The sequence below is a fragment of the Oenanthe melanoleuca genome, chromosome 6 (assembly GCF_029582105.1).
Source record: "Oenanthe melanoleuca isolate GR-GAL-2019-014 chromosome 6, OMel1.0, whole genome shotgun sequence".
Taxonomy (NCBI): domain Eukaryota; kingdom Metazoa; phylum Chordata; class Aves; order Passeriformes; family Muscicapidae; genus Oenanthe; species Oenanthe melanoleuca.
Genome location: NC_079340.1, coordinates 4,230,175 through 4,249,441, shown reverse-complemented (window position 1 = coordinate 4,249,441; position 19,267 = coordinate 4,230,175). Strand labels below are relative to the sequence as shown.

The 19,267-nt window shown below is 42.1% G+C and overlaps 2 protein-coding genes across 2 annotated transcripts; both read left to right on the top strand.

The window, feature by feature from the left end:
* The first annotated feature begins 838 nt into the window (after positions 1–838).
* Positions 839–6,054, top strand: STOX1 (storkhead box 1). Its single transcript, XM_056494374.1, has 3 exons — positions 839–987; positions 2,421–4,683; positions 5,705–6,054. Exons 1-3 carry the CDS (start codon positions 855–857, stop codon positions 5,742–5,744), a joined length of 2,436 nt encoding a protein of 811 aa, XP_056350349.1. The 5' UTR covers positions 839–854; the 3' UTR covers positions 5,745–6,054.
* An 838-nt stretch (positions 6,055–6,892) lies between these two features.
* Positions 6,893–18,472, top strand: LOC130254747 (nucleolar RNA helicase 2-like). The gene is made up of 15 exons (XM_056494670.1): positions 6,893–7,123; positions 7,586–7,855; positions 8,534–8,609; positions 9,313–9,491; positions 10,798–10,915; positions 11,607–11,792; positions 12,318–12,463; positions 13,838–13,987; positions 14,485–14,646; positions 15,340–15,459; positions 16,211–16,284; positions 16,480–16,639; positions 16,933–17,067; positions 17,371–17,415; positions 17,898–18,472. Exons 1-15 carry the CDS (start codon positions 7,001–7,003, stop codon positions 18,102–18,104), a joined length of 2,151 nt encoding a protein of 716 aa, XP_056350645.1. The 5' UTR covers positions 6,893–7,000; the 3' UTR covers positions 18,105–18,472.
* The last annotated feature ends 795 nt before the right edge of the window (positions 18,473–19,267 follow it).

The window sequence follows — 19,267 nt, the reverse complement described above, 5'->3', positions numbered from 1 at the left end:
AAGTCAGGTACATCATTCACAGGTACAGTATCAGAAGTACTTGCTGGGCTTGTCCTTACTGCCTCTGCCACCTTGGGAAGGGGAGAGGTCAGAGTTTATCTGTGCTTTATGGATGGGGGAGTTGAGGTGAAGGACTAAGACCCTTTTCAGTCCTCTGGGCTGGGGTTGCAGAGTTATTGGGGAAGATGGGACCTCACTCTTGGCCTCTCCAAACTTCTGCTTTTGTCATGCAGAATAAGAATATTTTTGTCTCTTACCAGGACAGATAGTGAGGTAGCCTAAAAAAATGCATGCAGTTGTAATAAGAGTTTTTGCTCTCTACCCAGTATCCTTTATAATCTTGTTCTAGAACAGAGTCTAAAAGTGGCATTTTGCCATTTCTATTCACTTTTAGGTGCTAGACAAGGGACAAAACCTATTACTTGTATTTTTTCCCTTGTGTTCTGACTTGCTGAAGACTTAGATCGTTGGATGTTGACCTTTTTCCCATTAGCTACTTGGAGAAGTACAGGTTCTGCATGGTTTAACATGTAAGCAGTCTTCTAAAAACATCAGCAGTCATCAGAAATAATTCTATCTCTCAGCTCCCTGTTTATTGATCTAAAGGATGGCTTTGGCTGGAATTTTATACCAAACAAACTTATGTGCTTAAGGCACCTTCTGTTTCCTTTATTACAAAGGCTCTAGCACCACTTCCCTCCTCTCAGAAATACTTGCTGAGTAATTTGGCAAAGAAAATTAGCTGAGGATAAGGGAAATTTTTGGTGGAAATCTTTCACAGCTAGTAGAAAAAATGAAACACTATTCCATGCAAATAATTTTCTTTTCTTTTAGGTGATGTGACCCCTGCTCTCATGAATCCTCTCTCGCAGTTGTGCTCTGTTCCTTTGGCAGAAGGAATATGCCAGACCATATCAGACATGAATGCAGATCATGTGATGGTCACTCAGCAAACTTTAAAGGAGCAGTTAGTGAAAAACTATCCAGGTAACTTGTTGGTTTGTCCCTCCTTTAAAAAGTGGCTGTGGCATCAGGTTTGAGCTTCTGATACTGGACAAGGTTCAGGGAATGTTTACAAGCAAAGCTGGGAAAGGTGAAGGAGTACAAGTTAACAGACAACTGGTAGAACATGTGAATGTGCATGCTTCTCATCAATCTGTGTCACTACATTGACTTAAATGCAAGCCTCTCCACAGATTTCAATAAATCTTTGAGAATAAGAGGGAATTGACTGTAGGAACATAATGAGAGTGTGCCCTTCTAGAGGATGGGAAAGCACAGAAGGGGTATTTAGCTGCTAGATATGGAACAGCATAAAATAGTTCAGACTCTAAGCCCTCCTCTAAGAGACGGGAACACAGCTGACTTTGACTGAAAAGGGACTGGGTAGGAGTCTACATCTGGTGTTTGCTATGCAAAAATATAACCAGCCTCAAATCCAGGTTTGTTGGTCATATTCTAGCCCTTGCCTTCCTGAAAGCAAATTACTTACATTAAGTGATCTTCAGTTCTTCACTTCCAGCCCAAATGGTTGGAGCATGGTGCAAATAATGTCAAGGTTGTGTGTTTGATTCCCATATGGGCCATTCACTTCAGAGTTGGACTTGATCATCCTTGTGGTCCCTTCCAACTCAGAATATTCTGTGATTCTGATGAGGTGGCAGCCCACTTCCCTTAAATGTTTTCTGTATTTCCCTTAGATCTGCTGTATCAAAGTGCTATTGTGTTTGAGACTTTGTAGAGACTCATTCTACCCCTCTCAGGAGGCTGCTTTTTTTGATACTGAGCTGCTGCTCTGGAGTCCTCTTCACCCTACAGCTCTGTGAATGTTATAGGCTGATCTGGTAGGCATTTTAACAGTGGGGATAAAATTAATGCAACCCCACAAAATGGCACAGAACCATGCCAGGAACATGTTGCAGTCAATAAGGGCACTGAGATAGCCACAAGGTAGAATTTGTAGGTCAGCCAGAAGAAACATTCTCAAAGCTTGTAGGGTCTTGAAGCTATTTCTTGCTGTGCTTCCACCTTGCTGGAAGTTTTTAATTTTGTGGGCAGGAGGTAAGCTGTGACACCTGGAAAACAGTGGCTGAGACCAGTCTCAGTGAGGTAATAAATAGACATCTGATCAAACTGCACCAGAAACTTCAAAGATTAAATAACATGCCGGGAGGGAAATGCTTTGAATGAAATACTTTCTGGCAGAAAGTATCATGAATGTCATATCCTGACAGACACAAAGGCAACATCTTTGCTCCCTCACACTGAAAACCAGAGGCACAGCTGGTCTTTACCTAAATGTTCTGTGTATTTCATTTTCAGTTGATTTCAGGGCTGTTGTATGAAAGAGATCTCTTGGCTAGCACCCATTTTATTTGAAAACTTATTTCTGATTTGAAGTATCTGTCTCTTTGTTGTAGGCATTGCAGTGCCCTCCCACAGCATATTATATAATATCCTTGGCACTCTAATTAAGGAAAGAAAAATCTATCATACAGGAGAAGGATATTTCATTGTGACTCCCAACACATACTTTATCACAAATGCTGCCATAGAAGACAGAAGAAGGATCCTGTTGGAGGACAGTTGTTGCTGTTCATCACCTTCCATCACTTACCTGGTAAACATTAAGCCTTGTGCAGACCTAGTGAAAGAAAACATTCCTACAGTATCCTGTTACAGATCCTGCCATTGTTTCAAAACAGAGCAAAATATGCTCTGTGAACAAAGATATGGGCAGGTAATGAGGCATGAATCTAATGGAGGGGGGAAGAGAGGCTGCAGTGAATTGAAGCCTTCAATTCGAACTCAAGGCATCTCCACATCTGCTGAGAACCATTCCTGGGACACCATCAAATCCCTGACATCTGTGAAAGAAAAACTGAAAAGCAAAATGTTTGGCCTTGGCCTTTTCTGGAGAAGTGGTTCTAAAAAAGAAAACCACAAGAAGGAGTACTCCACTTTTTCAGCCCAGTTTCCTCCCCAGGAGTGGCCAGTCAGGGATGAAGATGACTTAGACAATATTCCACGTGATATTGAACATGAAATCATCAAGCGTATTAACCCCACTCTTACAGTTGATAATCTGATTAAACACACAATATTAATGCAGAAGCTTGAGGAACAGAAAAAATGTACCAGCAAGCAGAAAAAACACATCAGTAATGGTACCTCAGCCAAAGTGCCAACAGTCAGGCAAAACCATCTTTCAAAGGATTGTTTTGAAAAGGCACCAGGTAAAACAGCAAAACACACCAGGAAAACCAAATCAAAGAAAGAACAGATGAGCAGGAGCAGCAGGAAATCTCACATACAGAAGCTAACAAGTGTAAAACCTGAAGAGAACTTTTCACTGCCCATGAAAAACCAAGAGGCACCTGATGCAGCGGTGGAATCCCATGGGATCTATAAGAAGCAGATTAAGAATCCTTTCCAGGGTCTGCCATGGAGACCTCGCAGCTTTCATGCAAGAGGGCACCAAGGGCTGGTTAACAGGCAGCTCAAGTGCCCAGCTCCAAAGCCAGGAAGGGCTTTCCAAAGGCCACGGTCCTTGGTCTCCTCAGAGCTCTTTGGCTGTGAAACTGAAAGGCTGGGTGCAGAAAGTGAGGCTGACAAAGCTAAGCAAAACCTACTCCACCCTAATAGGTCTGGCCTTCAATTAAAGAAAGGCAGTTTGAGTGAAAATGGTAGTTATCCACAAGACAGTGATCTGCAAATAGATAACAGAAGTAAATACTTCCTGGACAGTAATATTTCTGAAGAAAATGTCTACAAAAGAACAGTAAAAAAGAAGTTCCCTTGCTCCTACATTGAAGATAAAGGTATGTGCAAAGATGATGTGAAATTTCCATTCTGCCTGAAAGATGAGCACTGCAGATGCAAAAGTGACACTGTATGTGAGCTGTTAGATCAAACAGCCAGTGAATTTCAAAATGTTCATCTTTCAAATTTCACAGCCAGTGTTAATCTGGCTCCAAAAAATGGTGTGAAATACAGACCAAAGACAGATAAAAAGAGTGAACTTATATTTAACTATGCCTGTGCCAGCCATCCTGGATCAATGGAGCTGGGAAGTGAAGGGTTTACTGATAACTTCCATCTTCTGTACCAAGGGCGACATGATGGTGACACCTGTAACTTGTCACATCTGGATGAGAATTCTGAACAGCTGTCCCCTGTCTGTGCCTTTTCAGACACACCAGACTGGAGCACAGCTGTGTCCATAAAAGCCTGTGAAGTCAGTACCTGCCCTGATAAAACTGTAAATAAACATGACTCTGGAGAGCACAGATACAAGGGAAGTGCCAACCTTGATGGCTCAAAGGAGCATCCAAACCCAGGCTGCACAGAAGAAAGCTGGTTGTGCAGCCAGGCTCTTCTGAAAGATCACAGGGAGGATGGAGAAAGCGGCCTCACTGGAAGTGGGAAGGGCTCAGCTGTGGCAGATTCCTGCCGTGCTGCCGAGGCTGACGCTGATGCAGGCGCTCTGCAGAGCTCTGCCCGTGAGGCGGGCGAAGGAACAGCACGCTGTGCTCTGGGCTCACGGGTCACAGAAGTGAGAGACCCTCCAGGGAAAAAAGAGTGGCTTTTAAAGAATACCTATGCTGTGATCCCAGAACAGAAACACTCAGAAGGGACAGAAAACCACAGCATTACAGGAGACAGTGGAATTGACTCTCCAAGGTAAGAAAATGTGACACTAAGGTAGATGCTTTACCTTCAAAATTGACCATCAGATTTAGGCAGAATGTTGCAGTTAATCACAAATCCTCTCCCCAACAACAAAATTATTTTTTTTAAACTTCAGTGTTATGATCCAGAAATACTCAGACTGTATAGTTCTGCTAAGACTTTTTAAGTGAACATTCTCCCTGAATTGCTGCTGTTTGTATTTTGAATTGTTTTCACCAGGCAGGAAAACAGCATGAGCTATTTTCATGCCCTGCAGGCAGAGATGACCAAGGACAGAAATGTTAAGAAACATGGCATTTAACACTGAGTTCATCAAACATGGTGTTTGATAAGCTCCTGTCAGCAGGCAGGTTCAGCTCACACAGATCTCCTCATGTGACATTAGATATTGCCATAGATGCTCCAGTTGTACGTGAATAGAGATAGAGATAGAATCAGATGTACATAAATAGTAGAAATTGAAAGCAGAAAATACCATTTGACTTGCCCACAACAGACAGAATGTGTACATCACCTGAGCTTTCACAGTGTGCATTTTGCATTTCCCTTCATGAAAAATAAACTGGTATGAAACAATATTTTACACAGTTGCATATGGAGACCTCTAAAACCTAAACTTAAAAAATCACATCCATTTTTTTACAGCAATTCATATTCTGAATATCTTAAATGAGTGGTATTTGACTGTAATTAAATTATTGGAGTCCTCCTTAGGTTTGTACTGTCACCTTGAGAAGCCATCATATGAAGGAACAAACTACAAACTGCAGTTTCTAAGGGAATCCTGCTGATTGTTAACCTTTCCCTTAAGCAGCCCTTGGCTGTGAACTCCTCCAAGCACATTTCCTGTGTATTACTTAGACATAAAGACCTGAAATCTTTAGCAAAATGTATTTCAGAGGGTCATTTTGACTGTTTGTACTGATGCTACCTGTGGCACTAAAAGCTAAGCCTGCTCAGTTCATTTTTGGAATGTGAAGTCTGACTTCTAATAATAATTATATTATTTTAGGTGGACTGAAAAGAAGATGAAGCTTCCCACCAAATTCTAAAAGTATAAATAACAGTGCAAAAAGGAGGATAAGTCAAAGGACAATTTCAACAAAATCCCCTACTTCATCTAGCTCTGGTCATGATTATTTGATTATTTTTTAATGAGATTGGTAGACCTTCCCCTTGTAACAAGGTAACCATACTGTAAATGCAGCTGATCAAATCAGTGAGGCAGCCTCTAAATCAAAGCTGTTAGTTAAAACTTTTGACACTAGTGTTTGGAGAGGTCACGTGCATTTTGTTTGCTGTCATCTTTAATTATTTTTTGTGTGTTCTTGTGAAAATAAAAGTGACAACTGGCATTCTTTACAAATGGCCTCTGGAAAGGGTTTGTGTTGCTCTAGCAGGAACTGCAGTTGGACAGGGCTGTTGTACAGTCTAACTCTGGAAAGTGTTTCCTACTTGTGCCACAGAAATCAGCACGTGCTTCACCTTCCCTGCCAGAAAACAAAGCAAATGAACTAGACACGCACCTGGATGCTACAAAAGTTCCTTCAATCCCAAGGCTCTCTGACAGTGTCCTGCAGCACTCTGAGCTATCCTCAGTCTACTTGGTGTGTTTCTATCTGCCAAGCAGGGTTTAGTCTCTGAAAATGGAAATGTGCTGGTGGCAGAAGACAAGAGCTAAGGCCAGTGACAATGCTGTGGGAGAGGCCCTGCTCTGATCCTGCTGATCCTGACTTTCCCATTCCATAAGGAATCAACATCCTGGCAGCTGTCAGGATTACTTCACGGATTTTACTTCCTAAGGCTGATTTTGACTTCTTCCTCTTGATTTATCCCTGTAGCTATAAGCAGATTGTGCTGGGCTCATGCTGCGTATCACCTCAGGATTGTGGTTTTTATATCTTAGTCATTTGGTCACACTGTCCTTTCCTACTTTAGACTTTTCATCATTTACACTTCTCTGCGGTAGTTACGGAGGGTAAAGTCTGTAATCTGGAGATTTGGTCGCGGGAAGGCGCAGCGCAGGCCGGGCCCTCATGGCGGACCCATCATGGCGGCCGCCCCCCTCACAGCGCGCGGGGCACGCCGGAACTTGCAGTCCTCACGCTGTGCCCCGGGGCACGCCGGGAGTTGTAGTCCCATGGCTGCGACCGCAGGCGATTGGCTGTTGGCCGGCGCGGCCCCGCCCCGCGCTGCCGCATCCTCCGTCCATTGGCCGCCGGGCGCCTCGGCCGCTCGGAGCGTGACGCGCGGCGGGCGCGCGGCTGGTGCGGAGCGCGGCGTGGCGGAGCGGCGGCGGCGAGCGGAGATGCCCGAGGCCACCCGGTGCAGCAGCAGAAGCAGCAGCAGCAGCAGCAGCGGGGCCGAGTCGGGCTCCGACTGCTCGATGGACACCGAGGCGGTCCCGGAGAGCGGCCGCCGGCGGCACAAGGTACCGGGGAAGGGCTCCGGGTGCGGCCTGGCCGCGGCCGCACGCTGGCGGCGAGTCCGGCCTGGGATCGCGGCCACCCGCAGCGCCGGTGGCGCGGGCCGGGCGAGGTGAGCGCGGCGAGGCCGCGGGGCGGCCCCGGGCCTGGCGGCCACGTGCGCGGGCGGGCCGGGCCGCGGGCCGCGCCGCGTGTCGGGCCGGGCCTGCCGCAGCCGCCCGGGACGCGCTGCGCCCGGCGCCCGGAGCGGGGGAGAGCCCCGGAAAGGAAGGCCCGGCTGTCTCGTGCTCGGTAACGTGTCTCCTGAGCGGCGGCGGCCGGCAGGGATCTGTTGCCTTGTGTCAGCCACCGCCCCCGTCAGTAACTAGAACGTGCACCTCAAGCTTTAACTGTTCTGCGCCCTCTTCTCTGTTCCGTGTCGCTTGGATCCACGAGCGTGTATTTTCATTTGCTCTGTGCCTTGCCAGAAGGAGAAAAAGGAGAAGAAATCTAAACGCCGGGACAAGTTTCAGAGGGGCAAGACTCAGACAGATGAAAGCGAGGAATCGGATGAGGAGCGTTATGCCCCGAAATCCAAGAAATCAAAGAGTGTCAGTAAACAGAACGGTCACACGAAAGAGGAAAGCCTGGAGAAGTCGAGATTGTCCTTTAGCAGCAAATCCTCCTCCCGCAGAAGCCGACACAGTAGTTCTAGTGAAACGTCAAGTGAGAGCGAGAGTGAGAGCGAGCAGGATCAGGTAAAGCTAATGAGTGCTTTTAGTTACGGTGATGTGTTCTTCATTCCTGCATTCTAACACGGCCACGTTTAGAAAGGGTTGCATTCCCTTTCCTAATCAGTCGAAAGTGCTGTAAATTTCCGAGACTTAAAGGTCTTGAATTGTTCAGTCTGCCAAAAATTTGCAAGAATTTTGAATTGTGAAAGTCCTGGAGTGCTGGATCAGTGCTCCACAGCTTCCTCAGTTCAGCACTCTGGTGTTGTGGTGGCTGTTGCTGGACAGACAAGTTGCACTGAGATGGAGCTTTAATATGATTCAGCATCATGAGGTGTTGGTGATTTTTGGGGTTGTCCTGTACAGAGCCAGGAGTTGGACTTGTTGATCCTTCTAAGTCCCTTCCAAATAATAATAATATTCTATGATTCTAACTAAGAGTTTTCAGCTTTGGTTTGAGGGTTTTGCATTTACTGTGCTGTTAGATATGAAACAGCCTTAACTTACAGATGACTTTTGCTAACTTTGTTCAAATTTGAAATATGATGGTAAAACAAAGGAGGCTGTTTAGGTGCAGCTGTGACACTGTTACTGAAGAGTATGACACCAGTGCCTATGCTGAATTTACTTGAATTACCTTGAATTTACCGACAGTCATGTGATATCCACGTGGAATCTTAACCTGAATTATTTTTTACCTAACAGGAGTTGACTGGAGAACAGAAAGAGGGTGCTTTCTCCAATTTTTCTATTTCCAAAGAAACTGTCCAGCTTCTTCAAGGTAAGTTTCTTGGCAGGGTGTGACCATTGAATGTCAGTGATCTCTGTCGTGTTTTGATGCTCAACACCCTGGATCAGTAACTTTGAGATGTGCTCTGCTTGTGCCCATACAAACATGGATGCTGTGCAGAAGACACTGACTGCCTGCTCTAAATAAACCTTTGAACACAAACTTTGCTGTTTGCAGTGTTGTCCAGTTCAGCCTTTGCAGTAAAATTCTAAATGACAAGGGAAAAAAGAATGATGTGTGAGAAATTTTCAGTTAAAGGTTATTTTGGTGGGAATAAAGGAAAACCAATTATATTTAGTATCTTTGATGTTTCTTTGTACATGAATTAGTAAGAATTAAAAAAGAACAGAAGGGGTTTTGAGATATGTATTATTTGAAAGGAAGAGATTTTCACAGATAGCTGAGGAGTAATGCATAAATAAAGGCACAATACTGAAAGTCTTTCATAAAGTCTAAAAAGTTCCTCTGTCCTAGCGCTGGGTCTGGTGATGTGAAGTGGGAGAATAAAATGGACAGTCCCAGGGCACTCTTTGCAAATCACTCATCTGATCAAATAAATCAGTGAAGGGGATGATACAGTCCTGACTTCCTTTAGAGTTAATGGGAGTTCTCCTTGTAATAATTTCCACTGAAGAGCTGTGAAAGAACACTTGTAAAATGACCATATTAAGGTAATGTCTTGACATTGTCACAGCTCGAGGAGTGACGTACCTGTTCCCTGTGCAAGTGAAGACCTTCAACCCAGTGTACTCTGGCAAAGATGTCATTGCTCAAGCACGAACTGGAACAGGGAAAACATTCTCTTTTGCTATTCCCTTAATTGAAAAGCTTCAGGGAGATTCACAGGAAAGAAGGAGAGGCCGTCCACCAAAGGTAACTCTGCCTGGCTAGAATGGTGATTTTCTTTTGTCTTACATCTGAGTGGTTCAGGTTTTTCAGCTGCTGGAGAAGCTCTTCAGGTCTGTGCAGGGATAAGCCAGCCCACATTAAAGGTGATTTGAGAGCTGTGTTCACTGGGCTTTGCCTGCATCCTGTGAAGTTCCTTTTTCTGCCACAGGGAGACCAAAACTACAGGTGGTCAACGTGTTCCTATTTAATTTGTCTCAGTCAGGTTACCAGGTCAGGACTGCTGGCTACTGGATGCTTCTTTTTTCTCCTAAATTGCAAACAGTTTAGTTGCTAATTATAACTTGACAGCTTGACAGAAGCTGTCTACTCAAACGTGTTTCTTTCTAAAACACGTAAACAGTGGGAGGTTCTAAAAATAGATTTAGTTTTCATTAGGAACACCACCAAATGCTGAAGCTTCTGCTCCAGAGAATCCAAATCCAAGCTTTGTTCATTCTGCTAAAGTGTGTTCATTCTCTACGTGTGATTTTTTGCTGAATTCTTATGCCTCCAGAAAAACTTAGATAAGCCAAAGCTGAGTGTGTCCTCATTAATAATTTTTGTCAGTCTGTTTTATCTTGTCAGCCCACTCACAGATTACCTGAAGTGCCTTCCAAAGCTAGTACTAGCAGTTTTGTATGCATCTGCCCATCACACTGCTTGGCTGACTGGGAATGCTGTCTCTAGATTTGGCACAATTATTTGGAGAAGAGCTTTCTTCAAAGGAGCCATAACCTTATAAAGGATTCCAGGATTCCAATTAATTAACCAGCCTGCAAGAAGGGCTGCATATTGGAGGAGAGGATGGTTCCTTGGTTGCCTCTGCAGGGATATGGATTAGCACAGCAGCTCTGCAGGCTAAACATGTTTCCTTGAGCCAACAGGAAGCCAAGAGACAGCTGATAGCTCTTTCTTACACCTTCTCACAGTACTGAGCAGGTGCAAAAAAAAAACCAACTTTTGTTACCCACATCCTTTGGTCTTGTGTTCAGACAGCATATGCACATGTAGAAGAAGACTTCCAGCTGATCTGTTCAGGAGTTAAATAAGATTTAAATCTCTCCTAGCCTGTTTAAAAAGAAGTTAGCCTGTCCTAAATGAGTATATGTTGAAGAAAATTAATGATGAGCAGTGTGTTTCTCCAGCCTTTGCTTACATAATTAGTTAAAACATTTTTTTTTATTATTTAATTTTACAAAGGGTCAGATCTAAATTAATTATCAGAGGTCTAGTGGTTTCTTGGCAGAAGCTATGCTGAGGAAACATCTGTTTTGTCTTTTTTTCTGTGCAGGTTCTAGTGCTTTGTCCAACAAGAGAGCTGGCAAATCAGGTTGCCAAAGACTTCAAGGACATCACAAGGAAGCTGACTGTAGGTTGTTTCTATGGAGGAACTCCCTATAATGGACAAAGTAAGTGACTCTTAGGACTCATAATTGAAATATTGATTGACTGCCATATTTAAGAACTGCAGTTGGTCTTTCCAAACACACACTTAAAGTTCAAGAGCTGGAGACTATTCATGGGAAAACTAGCAGTTCAAGGTGTATCTTCTTTTGGAGATAATCAGCTGTGGCTCTCAGTTATATTCTTGGGTGTTACTTATCTACTCATGTACCTTAAAGTGAAACAGAGTATGCACACAGTATCTGGCTTTAGGTTCTTGAAAACCCATTTTCTTTAAAACTATTAGTTTAACAGCTGTGACTAGGTATGTATTTTTTCATGGGATAAGGGATATATAGAGGACTTGTAAAGTGAAGAAGAAATTGTGACAGCATAATTTACTTAGTTGGTGGTTGTAAACAAGGAATGAGAATGAACTTTTATTGGGATACATCTTGAGACATTAGGCATGATTTTTTTTTCCACTGCAGAACCTCAAGAAGGGGTTGATTTCAGAAATTTGGATAGTTAAATAAATATTTTTTTTTAAGTTTCCACTTAAAGTAGATAGTTTGGGAAGAACTGACTATTTCTAAAGAGTATTAAAAAGCTTATCTTTGCTGCTTTAAATCACAGGGAGAGGGGAGGGAGGTAAGCTTTTTTTGGGTTTTTTTTTTTTTTTTTTTTCTTCACTGCTGACTCTTTCCTGTTTACCAGTTGATCTCATGAGAAGTGGCATTGACATTTTGGTTGGCACACCTGGTCGAATCAAAGACCACCTGCAGAATGGCAAGCTGGATCTCACCAAGGTGAAACACGTGGTGCTTGATGAAGTTGACCAGATGCTGGACATGGGATTTGCTGAGCAAGTGGAAGACATTTTACGAGTTGCATACAAGAAGGGTAATCTCAATATTGAAAAAAATAGTAGGAAATCTTAGTAATAATTTAGTTTGCTATTAAAATTTAGGTGTAAGGTGACTTTGGAAATGACTGAATATTATATATTCTGAATATGTGGGAATCATTCACAGAACCTTTGCAAAGCTTGAAGTTCAGTATCTAGGGGTCTGTATTGTAACTGTCTTTGGTACCTGTCTTTAAACTGTGCTTGGATTTCTTCAAATTAAAAGGAGTTAGCTTTTTTTCCTTTTTCACTGCTTGAAAACAGACTGGATTTTTTGGCTATAGCAATTTCTTCATAATCTTGAAATTATTTAGACTTTCTAGAATATTTTTTACTCCAGGTGTTGGTAATGCATAAATTAAAAAAGCTCGATTGGCTTCTTTATGTTAAGTACTGATATTTAACCTCATTTTTAATCACTTGAATAATCAACTTGTGTACATCTGTTAGGTGAAATGTATGAAGTTTGTGAAGCATTGTCTGTGAAGCATTCTGTTTTCTGTTTTGTTTTTTTTTTTAAGATTCTGAAGACAATCCCCAGACACTGCTGTTTTCTGCAACTTGCCCACACTGGGTGTATGATGTGGCTAAGAAATACATGAAGTCTAGATATGAACAGATTGACCTGATTGGAAAAAGAACTCAGAAGGCTGCTACAACAGTGGAAGTGAGTAGTCTCATGTGAAACATTTTCCCTTTTCTTTTATGCTATAAGAGGTCATCTCTTCCTAAGATGCATTATCACAGTGATGTTGGAATTGCTTTGAGAATTTTTTTCTAAACATAAGGCACATTACAGCTATTCAAGCTGGTTTTGGGTTTAGGATCTGTCTTCTCACATCACAGGTAGAGAGAGGATTTTCTTGTTGTCTTGGTTTGAAAGACAGGTGTTTCTTAAGAAAGGCAGAAGCCTCTCTCGAAATGGACCATGTAAACCTTCTCCCTCCAAATCACTGTAATTTTGAAACTAAGGAGCTCTCAGGCAGAGTTGTGGGAATAGGAATAACAGGGTTTTTTTTACCTTTTTAGCAGGAAAAAATAAAATAAAAAAAGTACAATAATAATAAAAAAAAACCCCAAACTCAAAACACTGACAGAGTCAGAATAAAGGTGTTGGCAGCAGTCCCATTAAATGGTGGCTGCATCCTCCTGCAGTGGCAGATGTGGTTCTGTTGAGGCAGTGGTCCTTTAGAAGGGTGCAGTTTTCCTCCAAAGGTCCAGTGATGATGTGGAAAGGTTTGGTTTTCCTCTGGAATCCAGTAGAAAAAGGCTGCTCTGATGTTCCAAATCTCAGATTTTATCTATGTAGGTAATACTTGGCTCCTCCCCTGGCTGGAGCATCTCCCAATGGGATGATGTAATTTTATCAGTCCTGCAGTGGGACTCAATGGGCCATAAACAGAAGATACCTCCCTGGAGGAAGGATGGGTTGTGGAAAAGATAAAGAACACTGCCCCACCTGGTTTTAGCAGATGCCCCATTAACAGAAGATTTCTCCCTCTGGAGATAAAGATCAATGCCCCATCTGGTTTCAACAGATGGTTATAGAATACATACTTTTGGTTACCTGTTTTGCAAGCCAAGACACTTGTAAAACAACTGGCACTTGTCAGTTTTATGGATTTTCAGGGAAAATCAGTACCTGAATTTATCCAGGTTGTAAGCAAAATGCATTAACATCAGCCTGCTGCTCCATGGACATTGCAGTAGACTTCTGGTATTCTGTATACGAGATAGGTTTTTTTTCAAACTTCCTGTAGTATTTGTTTTCTGTGTGGTAATAACCATAGCAAGGAATATAAGGCATACATGCTAGAGGCTTGGTTTTCTCTTACTGTAATTATTTTTCTGAACATTAGAACAATTATGGTGGGCATAAGAGCCTTATGGATTTTGTACGTTCCAGGATCGTGAGTTAAAACAATTTCCCAGCAGAGAACAACTGCATAACTCTTCAGTATTTCTGTATTTAACAGTTCCAAATGTATTTTAAAAGACTCTTAACTTGATATAAGCTAATCACTGGAATATTTTTCCATAGCATTTGGCAATAGAGTGTCACTGGTCTCAGAGAGCTGCAGTTATTGGAGATGTCATTCAGGTCTACAGTGGCAGCCACGGGAGGACCATTGTCTTCTGTGAGACCAAAAAGGAGGCAAATGAGCTGGCTCTGAATGCTTCAATGAAACAGGTATTTTATCATGTGTATTAAGTAACAAAACCTGTCAGAGATGTATCAACCCTATGTTAAGTAAGTTTTAAAGAGAGAGTTTCAAAGTGCATAGGGCAGTCTTTTGTGTGTGGTCAGATAGGATGTTACTCTTTCTTGTGGACATAAAACAAAAATTACAGATTACAGTTTTTCAGCAGCCAAGCATAAATGCGTAGATGGTGTGGATGGCAAATTAGGGCAGAGTTTTCAATGTGTCACAGTAATTAGAGGTAGAGCTGATACACACATTGCAATTCTGTTTTCCTGCCATTGTTAATTGAATTCTGAGATAAATGAATATAGAATTACTGAGTACATATTATAAGACAGCTAAAATATAAACTTTGGTAATTCAGTTCTTCTGTATCTTGCCACACAGTGCAAATCAAATACCAAAATGTTGTACCCAAAACTGACCATAAAATGAAGCACTGTCTTGGATTTTGATATGGTTCTAAAATAATACTGTTTTCCAGGATTGCCAGTCATTGCATGGTGACATTCCTCAGAAGCAAAGAGAGATCACACTGAAGGGTTTTAGAAATGGTACATTTAAAGTTCTGGTTGCAACCAACGTAGCTGCTCGTGGTTTAGATATCCCAGAAGTTGACCTGGTTGTACAAAGCTCACCACCAAAGGTAGGAGACTTTTATGTTGGATGTCTTGTAATAATCTGTAGTCTTGCTTTCAAGTAGTGTATGCTGTCAGCTGATGGTATTGACCACACAGAGTTCATCAGCATAGGTCCAGATATGTAGAAGTAGTTTCTTAGAGGATTTTTTGGGACTGTGTCAATCCCTAGTGTGTTTAAGGATTATTTCCTCAATAGCAAAAGTCTTCTTATGAGGCTTCTCCTGGAAGCTGAGTATGGTGTTTGCAAGGCTGGGAGCAGAGGGAAGAATGATTCTCTTGAATAGGGTGAATGTGAGGTATGGACCACAGCCCTTTGAGCATTGGTTATGGCTGAAATTAATTGGGTTTAAAAGAAACAAAGTGAATGTGCTGTTAATTCTGCTGTAACCACGCTCCAGTGGATGTTCAGGAGGGGAAATGAGATTACTGTAGAGGTCCAAATGTGAGGTGATGCATAGAGAAAAGTTGGTTCATGGCTGTGGCTCTGGTTTTCAAGCCATGATTTTTAGATGGTTATGGAAGAGCATATTTGGTCGGTGTTAGTGAAACAATGTTTTCTAATTCAATACTATGATGCAGTTACTGTGCATTGTTCAGGTTTAACTGTAATGGTTTCTGCAAGTTCTGTGGATGCAAGGAATTGATGAAATTCCAGTGAGCTAGGTAACTCATGAGGCTTTTAAACTCTGTTTCTGAAGGATGTGGAGTCCTATATCCACCGTTCTGGGCGCACAGGTCGAGCTGGGCGTACTGGGATCTGTATCTGTTTCTATCAGCGGAAGGAGGAGTATCAGTTAAGACACGTGGAACAAAAAGCGGTAAAGTACAGTTTTCTTCTCATTGCAAGACTCTGTTCAATTACAGAATGCAGTTTATAAAGCACCTTGAGGAGGTTTGGGTACTGTGAGGAAGGTGGGTGCAGTGTCAGTTACTGTGGAGCAGGGAGAGCACTGCACATTCTAATGCCCACACTTTTCCGGCAAATGCCAGTGAGGTTGTCCTTGTGGAAATGAGAAAAAACTCTCAGTATTTCAGTGTAATGTTCACCCTGGCTGTCATCTGATCAGTGATGTGCACATGTGCAGCTTTCCTGAGAGCTGTTACTTGCATTTTTGCACTTTGTGCAGTGTTCCATATGGTAGTTTCCTCGACAATTAAGTATATGGTTGTGATGAGATGGTTTATTCCTGGCACAGAAAGCAGTGTTACATGTAGACTAAAGCTCTGTAATTTCTACTTAAATCCAAATCTATCAGACTAAAAGTAGTAATTTAGAATTTGTAGGACTGTTTTCCCCAGAAATATACTAAAATGTTTTCTGTTTCCAGTCTAAGGTCACTGAATCATTTAAACTGATCTGATACATAAAAGCCTTCTAAGTGTTACTCATTTTCTTATAAGCTTAACTTTACAATTTTCACTAGGAAAAAATTGGAAATTAAAAGGTGAAAATAAGAAGAAAAATTACAGACTTAAATGCTTGTTGTGTTGGAGTTCAGTACTACTTCTCTAGAACTGAATTATCTATGGTCTGCAATTTTTATTTGTCTTTTGCCTTTTGAATTTCAGGGCATTACATTCAAGCGTGTTGGTGTTCCTACTGCAGCAGACATAATAAAGGCTTCCAGCAAAGATGCCATGAGGTGTGTTTGGGAACTCAAGGCCTGTTGCATCTTCCTTGATGCCTTCCCAGATCAGAAGGGCTGTTTGAATTATTCTTTATTGCCTCTTTGAACTTTCTGAGTACTGTTGAAATCTTGGACTCCTGGAGTTTTTTTTTCTATTCCAGAGCTTACTGGTGTATAAATTGTTAATTTTTTTTTGCTTTAACTATTTAGGTGCCTGGATTCTGTTCCTCAGACTGCTATTGAGTATTTCAGAGAATCTGCTCAGTTGCTGATAAAAGAGAAGGGACCAGTTAATGCTCTGGCTGCAGCTTTGGCCCATATTTCGGGTGCTACTTCCATTGAACAGCGCTCACTGCTGAACTCTGATGCGGTAAGGGAGGGGCATGGCTTAATGCTTGCCTTGAAACTGGAAGGAGACAACACACCTCTGTGTTGTCTCAATAGAGAATCACTTGTCTCCTGACCATTTTGTTTGAGACCTATACTTAAGCTACTAGGAACTACTGATTTTGTTAAAAGCAACAAAATAGTAGCTGTAAAGATACTTGATGTAACAATACCCACTTGAAGATTTAATTAATAGCTGTAAATTGGCAGGTTTCTCCTGTCTGATGTATGTGCTGATGTTCCTCTGCCTGAGTGGAACTGCCCCGTTTATTTTAGGGATTTGTTACAATGATACTTCACTGCTCTGAAGAAATAAGCAGCATGAGCCATGCCGTGCGAAGACTGCGAGAAGAGCTGGGTGATGATATTGAACGGAAGGTGAACAGAATGTGCTTCCTCAAGGGTAAAATGGTAAGGTTTTGGTTTTTCTCTGTTCCAGGCACTGTTGATGATGGGCCTCAGTCTTTTTTTAGTGCTTAGGGCTCTGCTGGCATGCTCAGGAGGTAGGATAATGCATGGCTATGGGGATAGCAGAACAGGAGGTATGAGGCATGTTAACTCTGCCTTAATGACAAAGCAGAAAAGCATTTCTTAGGACAGTCAGTTCTGATAGTGCCTGCCTCTCAGATGGACATTTGTTGCCTCTGTTGTTTTTAGTTGCAGTCATTTAAAATGCTTACTTTGTGTGCATTAAAATTACTCCTTTTTTTTTAGGGTGTGTGCTTTGATGTTCCTGTGGCAGACCAAAAAGAAATAGAGGTACGTTCATTGCAAATTCTGGGTACAGCAGGCTGAAGATGAAGCAGGCTGGAAAGGGTTAGACTCAAAACCTTTATCTTGCCTTTCCTAGTGGCAAAAGGGATGGCTTGGAAGGAACTGAACAACAGAACAAGCTCACAGTGTTTCTTTTCTAAGGCATTCCACTGTGACCAAAAGTCTGTAACCTGAAACTTTTGCGCTGAGAAAAGTGGTGCTGGATTCATCTTTGTAGGCAGCAAGCTTTATTCCCCTTTTCTCCATTCCCCACCTCATATTTTCACCCAGAATTCTCTTCCCAGTAAAGGGAATTCAGATTTTTGCTGGTGGTCATTAGCATTACCACACCAAAATTATTGATCCCTTCATTTAGAAGCTTGAATCCCATATTTTTACCTTCTCAGTTGAGCAAATGTAATAATTATTGCATACACTGTGTTTGTATTGCTGGGATTTAACTTGCTGTGTCTGACTTATTCCGATAGGCAAGGTGGGAGGATTCAAAGCATTGGCGTTTGTGTGTGGCAACTGAATTGCCAGAGCTGGTGGAATCCGTCCGAGGAGGAGGGAGTGGTGGAGGGAATGGGCGGAGCTTCTCCAGCTCCAGGAACGGTCGGCGTGGTGGCTCTGGGAGAAACAGATTCAGGAGCAGAGGCCAGAAGCGAAGTTTCAGCAGAGCATTTGAACATTAACTTCAGCAATCCAGAAGTGAGAAAAAAACGGGACTGAAGTATTTTATATTACATTACACTAGGCTGTTTCTGTGTGTTTGTACCATTGGGGAAAATACTTCATTAAGATACTTTTTTTTGTCAGTACTACTTTGCTCATAAACAAGGTTCTGTTCATTTTAAAAGAGTGCAAAGAAAAAAAAAACCCCAAAAATCTGCAAGAAAAAAAGAATTGTTTCTTTTGTTTCTCATATTGCTCTTTGAATCTTCCCATAATATGTCTGTTGCGTTCAAAACTGTAGCCTGGTTCACTGTATAATACATAGATCTGAATTGCTGCTCAAACCTGTACATTTTCTGATAAAATTAAATATTATTTTACAACTTCATATTTTGTTGTCATGTATTTGAAGCAGTATTTTGCAGGTGGAGATGTGGGAAGGTGCCTGATTGGGGAGTGTGGCAGCAGGAGCTCTTGAAAGAAAAATAAATCTGATTTGTTTTTATTTTGTGGATTTGTAATGAAGCTCTTCTTTCCCTAAATCTTACTAGTTTTTAGTTTCTGTCCCAAATTGTGACTCCTTATAAAATGGGGGTAGGAAAGGCAGCTTCCAAAGCAAGAGGGGGAGCCCCCCGAGGAGGGAGAACTGTGAGGACTCATAACCCCTTGATTATCCTTGAGGATGCTCTTCAGTGTAAGATCTTGGTGTATTTTCAAGCCTGGTCAGTGCAATGGATAGCAGCAGCCCTTACTCAAGGACATCCTGGAGCTGACAAGCTTTAAGGATGAAGTAAATCAGTATGTTGATGTATGTCTGTGTACACTAATGGGTTGGCAAAATACTCAAGGTCCATGTATCCTATGGGTGAATGATGTTTTAGTATTACAACTAAGAAAGATGCTTACCTTGGGGGTCAACACCCTTCTCCTGAGCACGTGGAGAAGTTAGCTGGGATTACTTAACTTGCATGGAAAATCCTGATAGAGGGGCTGTGCTGGGCACGTTCCTAGCCCTGAAAATTCCTAGTCTAGGGAAATTCCTAGCCCTGAATTTCCGTGCATGGAGCCAGAAGCCCGACTAATCTTAGAAAATTAGGATTTTAGTTACCTTGCTGAAAATAATTACAAGTTAGAAGTTAGAAGGGAGTAGTTATCTGAAACTTAAATAGTTGATCGTCTGTCA

What these genes read in the sequence shown, in the direction of transcription:
- STOX1 (XM_056494374.1), top strand. Translation starts at nt 855, where the DNA reads ATGAATCCTCTCTCGCAGTTGTGCTCTGTTCCTTTGGCAGAAGGAATA. An exon ending in GTTAGTGAAAAACTATCCAG is followed by an intron (nt 988 to 2,420) that starts GTAACTTGTTGG and finishes TCTTTGTTGTAG; the next exon opens with GCATTGCAGTGCCCTCCCAC. An exon ending in AGTGGAATTGACTCTCCAAG is followed by an intron (nt 4,684 to 5,704) that starts GTAAGAAAATGT and finishes ATATTATTTTAG; the next exon opens with GTGGACTGAAAAGAAGATGA.
- LOC130254747 (XM_056494670.1), top strand. Translation starts at nt 7,001, where the DNA reads ATGCCCGAGGCCACCCGGTGCAGCAGCAGAAGCAGCAGCAGCAGCAGC. An exon ending in TGAATGCTTCAATGAAACAG is followed by an intron (nt 13,988 to 14,484) that starts GTATTTTATCAT and finishes ACTGTTTTCCAG; the next exon opens with GATTGCCAGTCATTGCATGG. An exon ending in GACACGTGGAACAAAAAGCG is followed by an intron (nt 15,460 to 16,210) that starts GTAAAGTACAGT and finishes TTTGAATTTCAG; the next exon opens with GGCATTACATTCAAGCGTGT.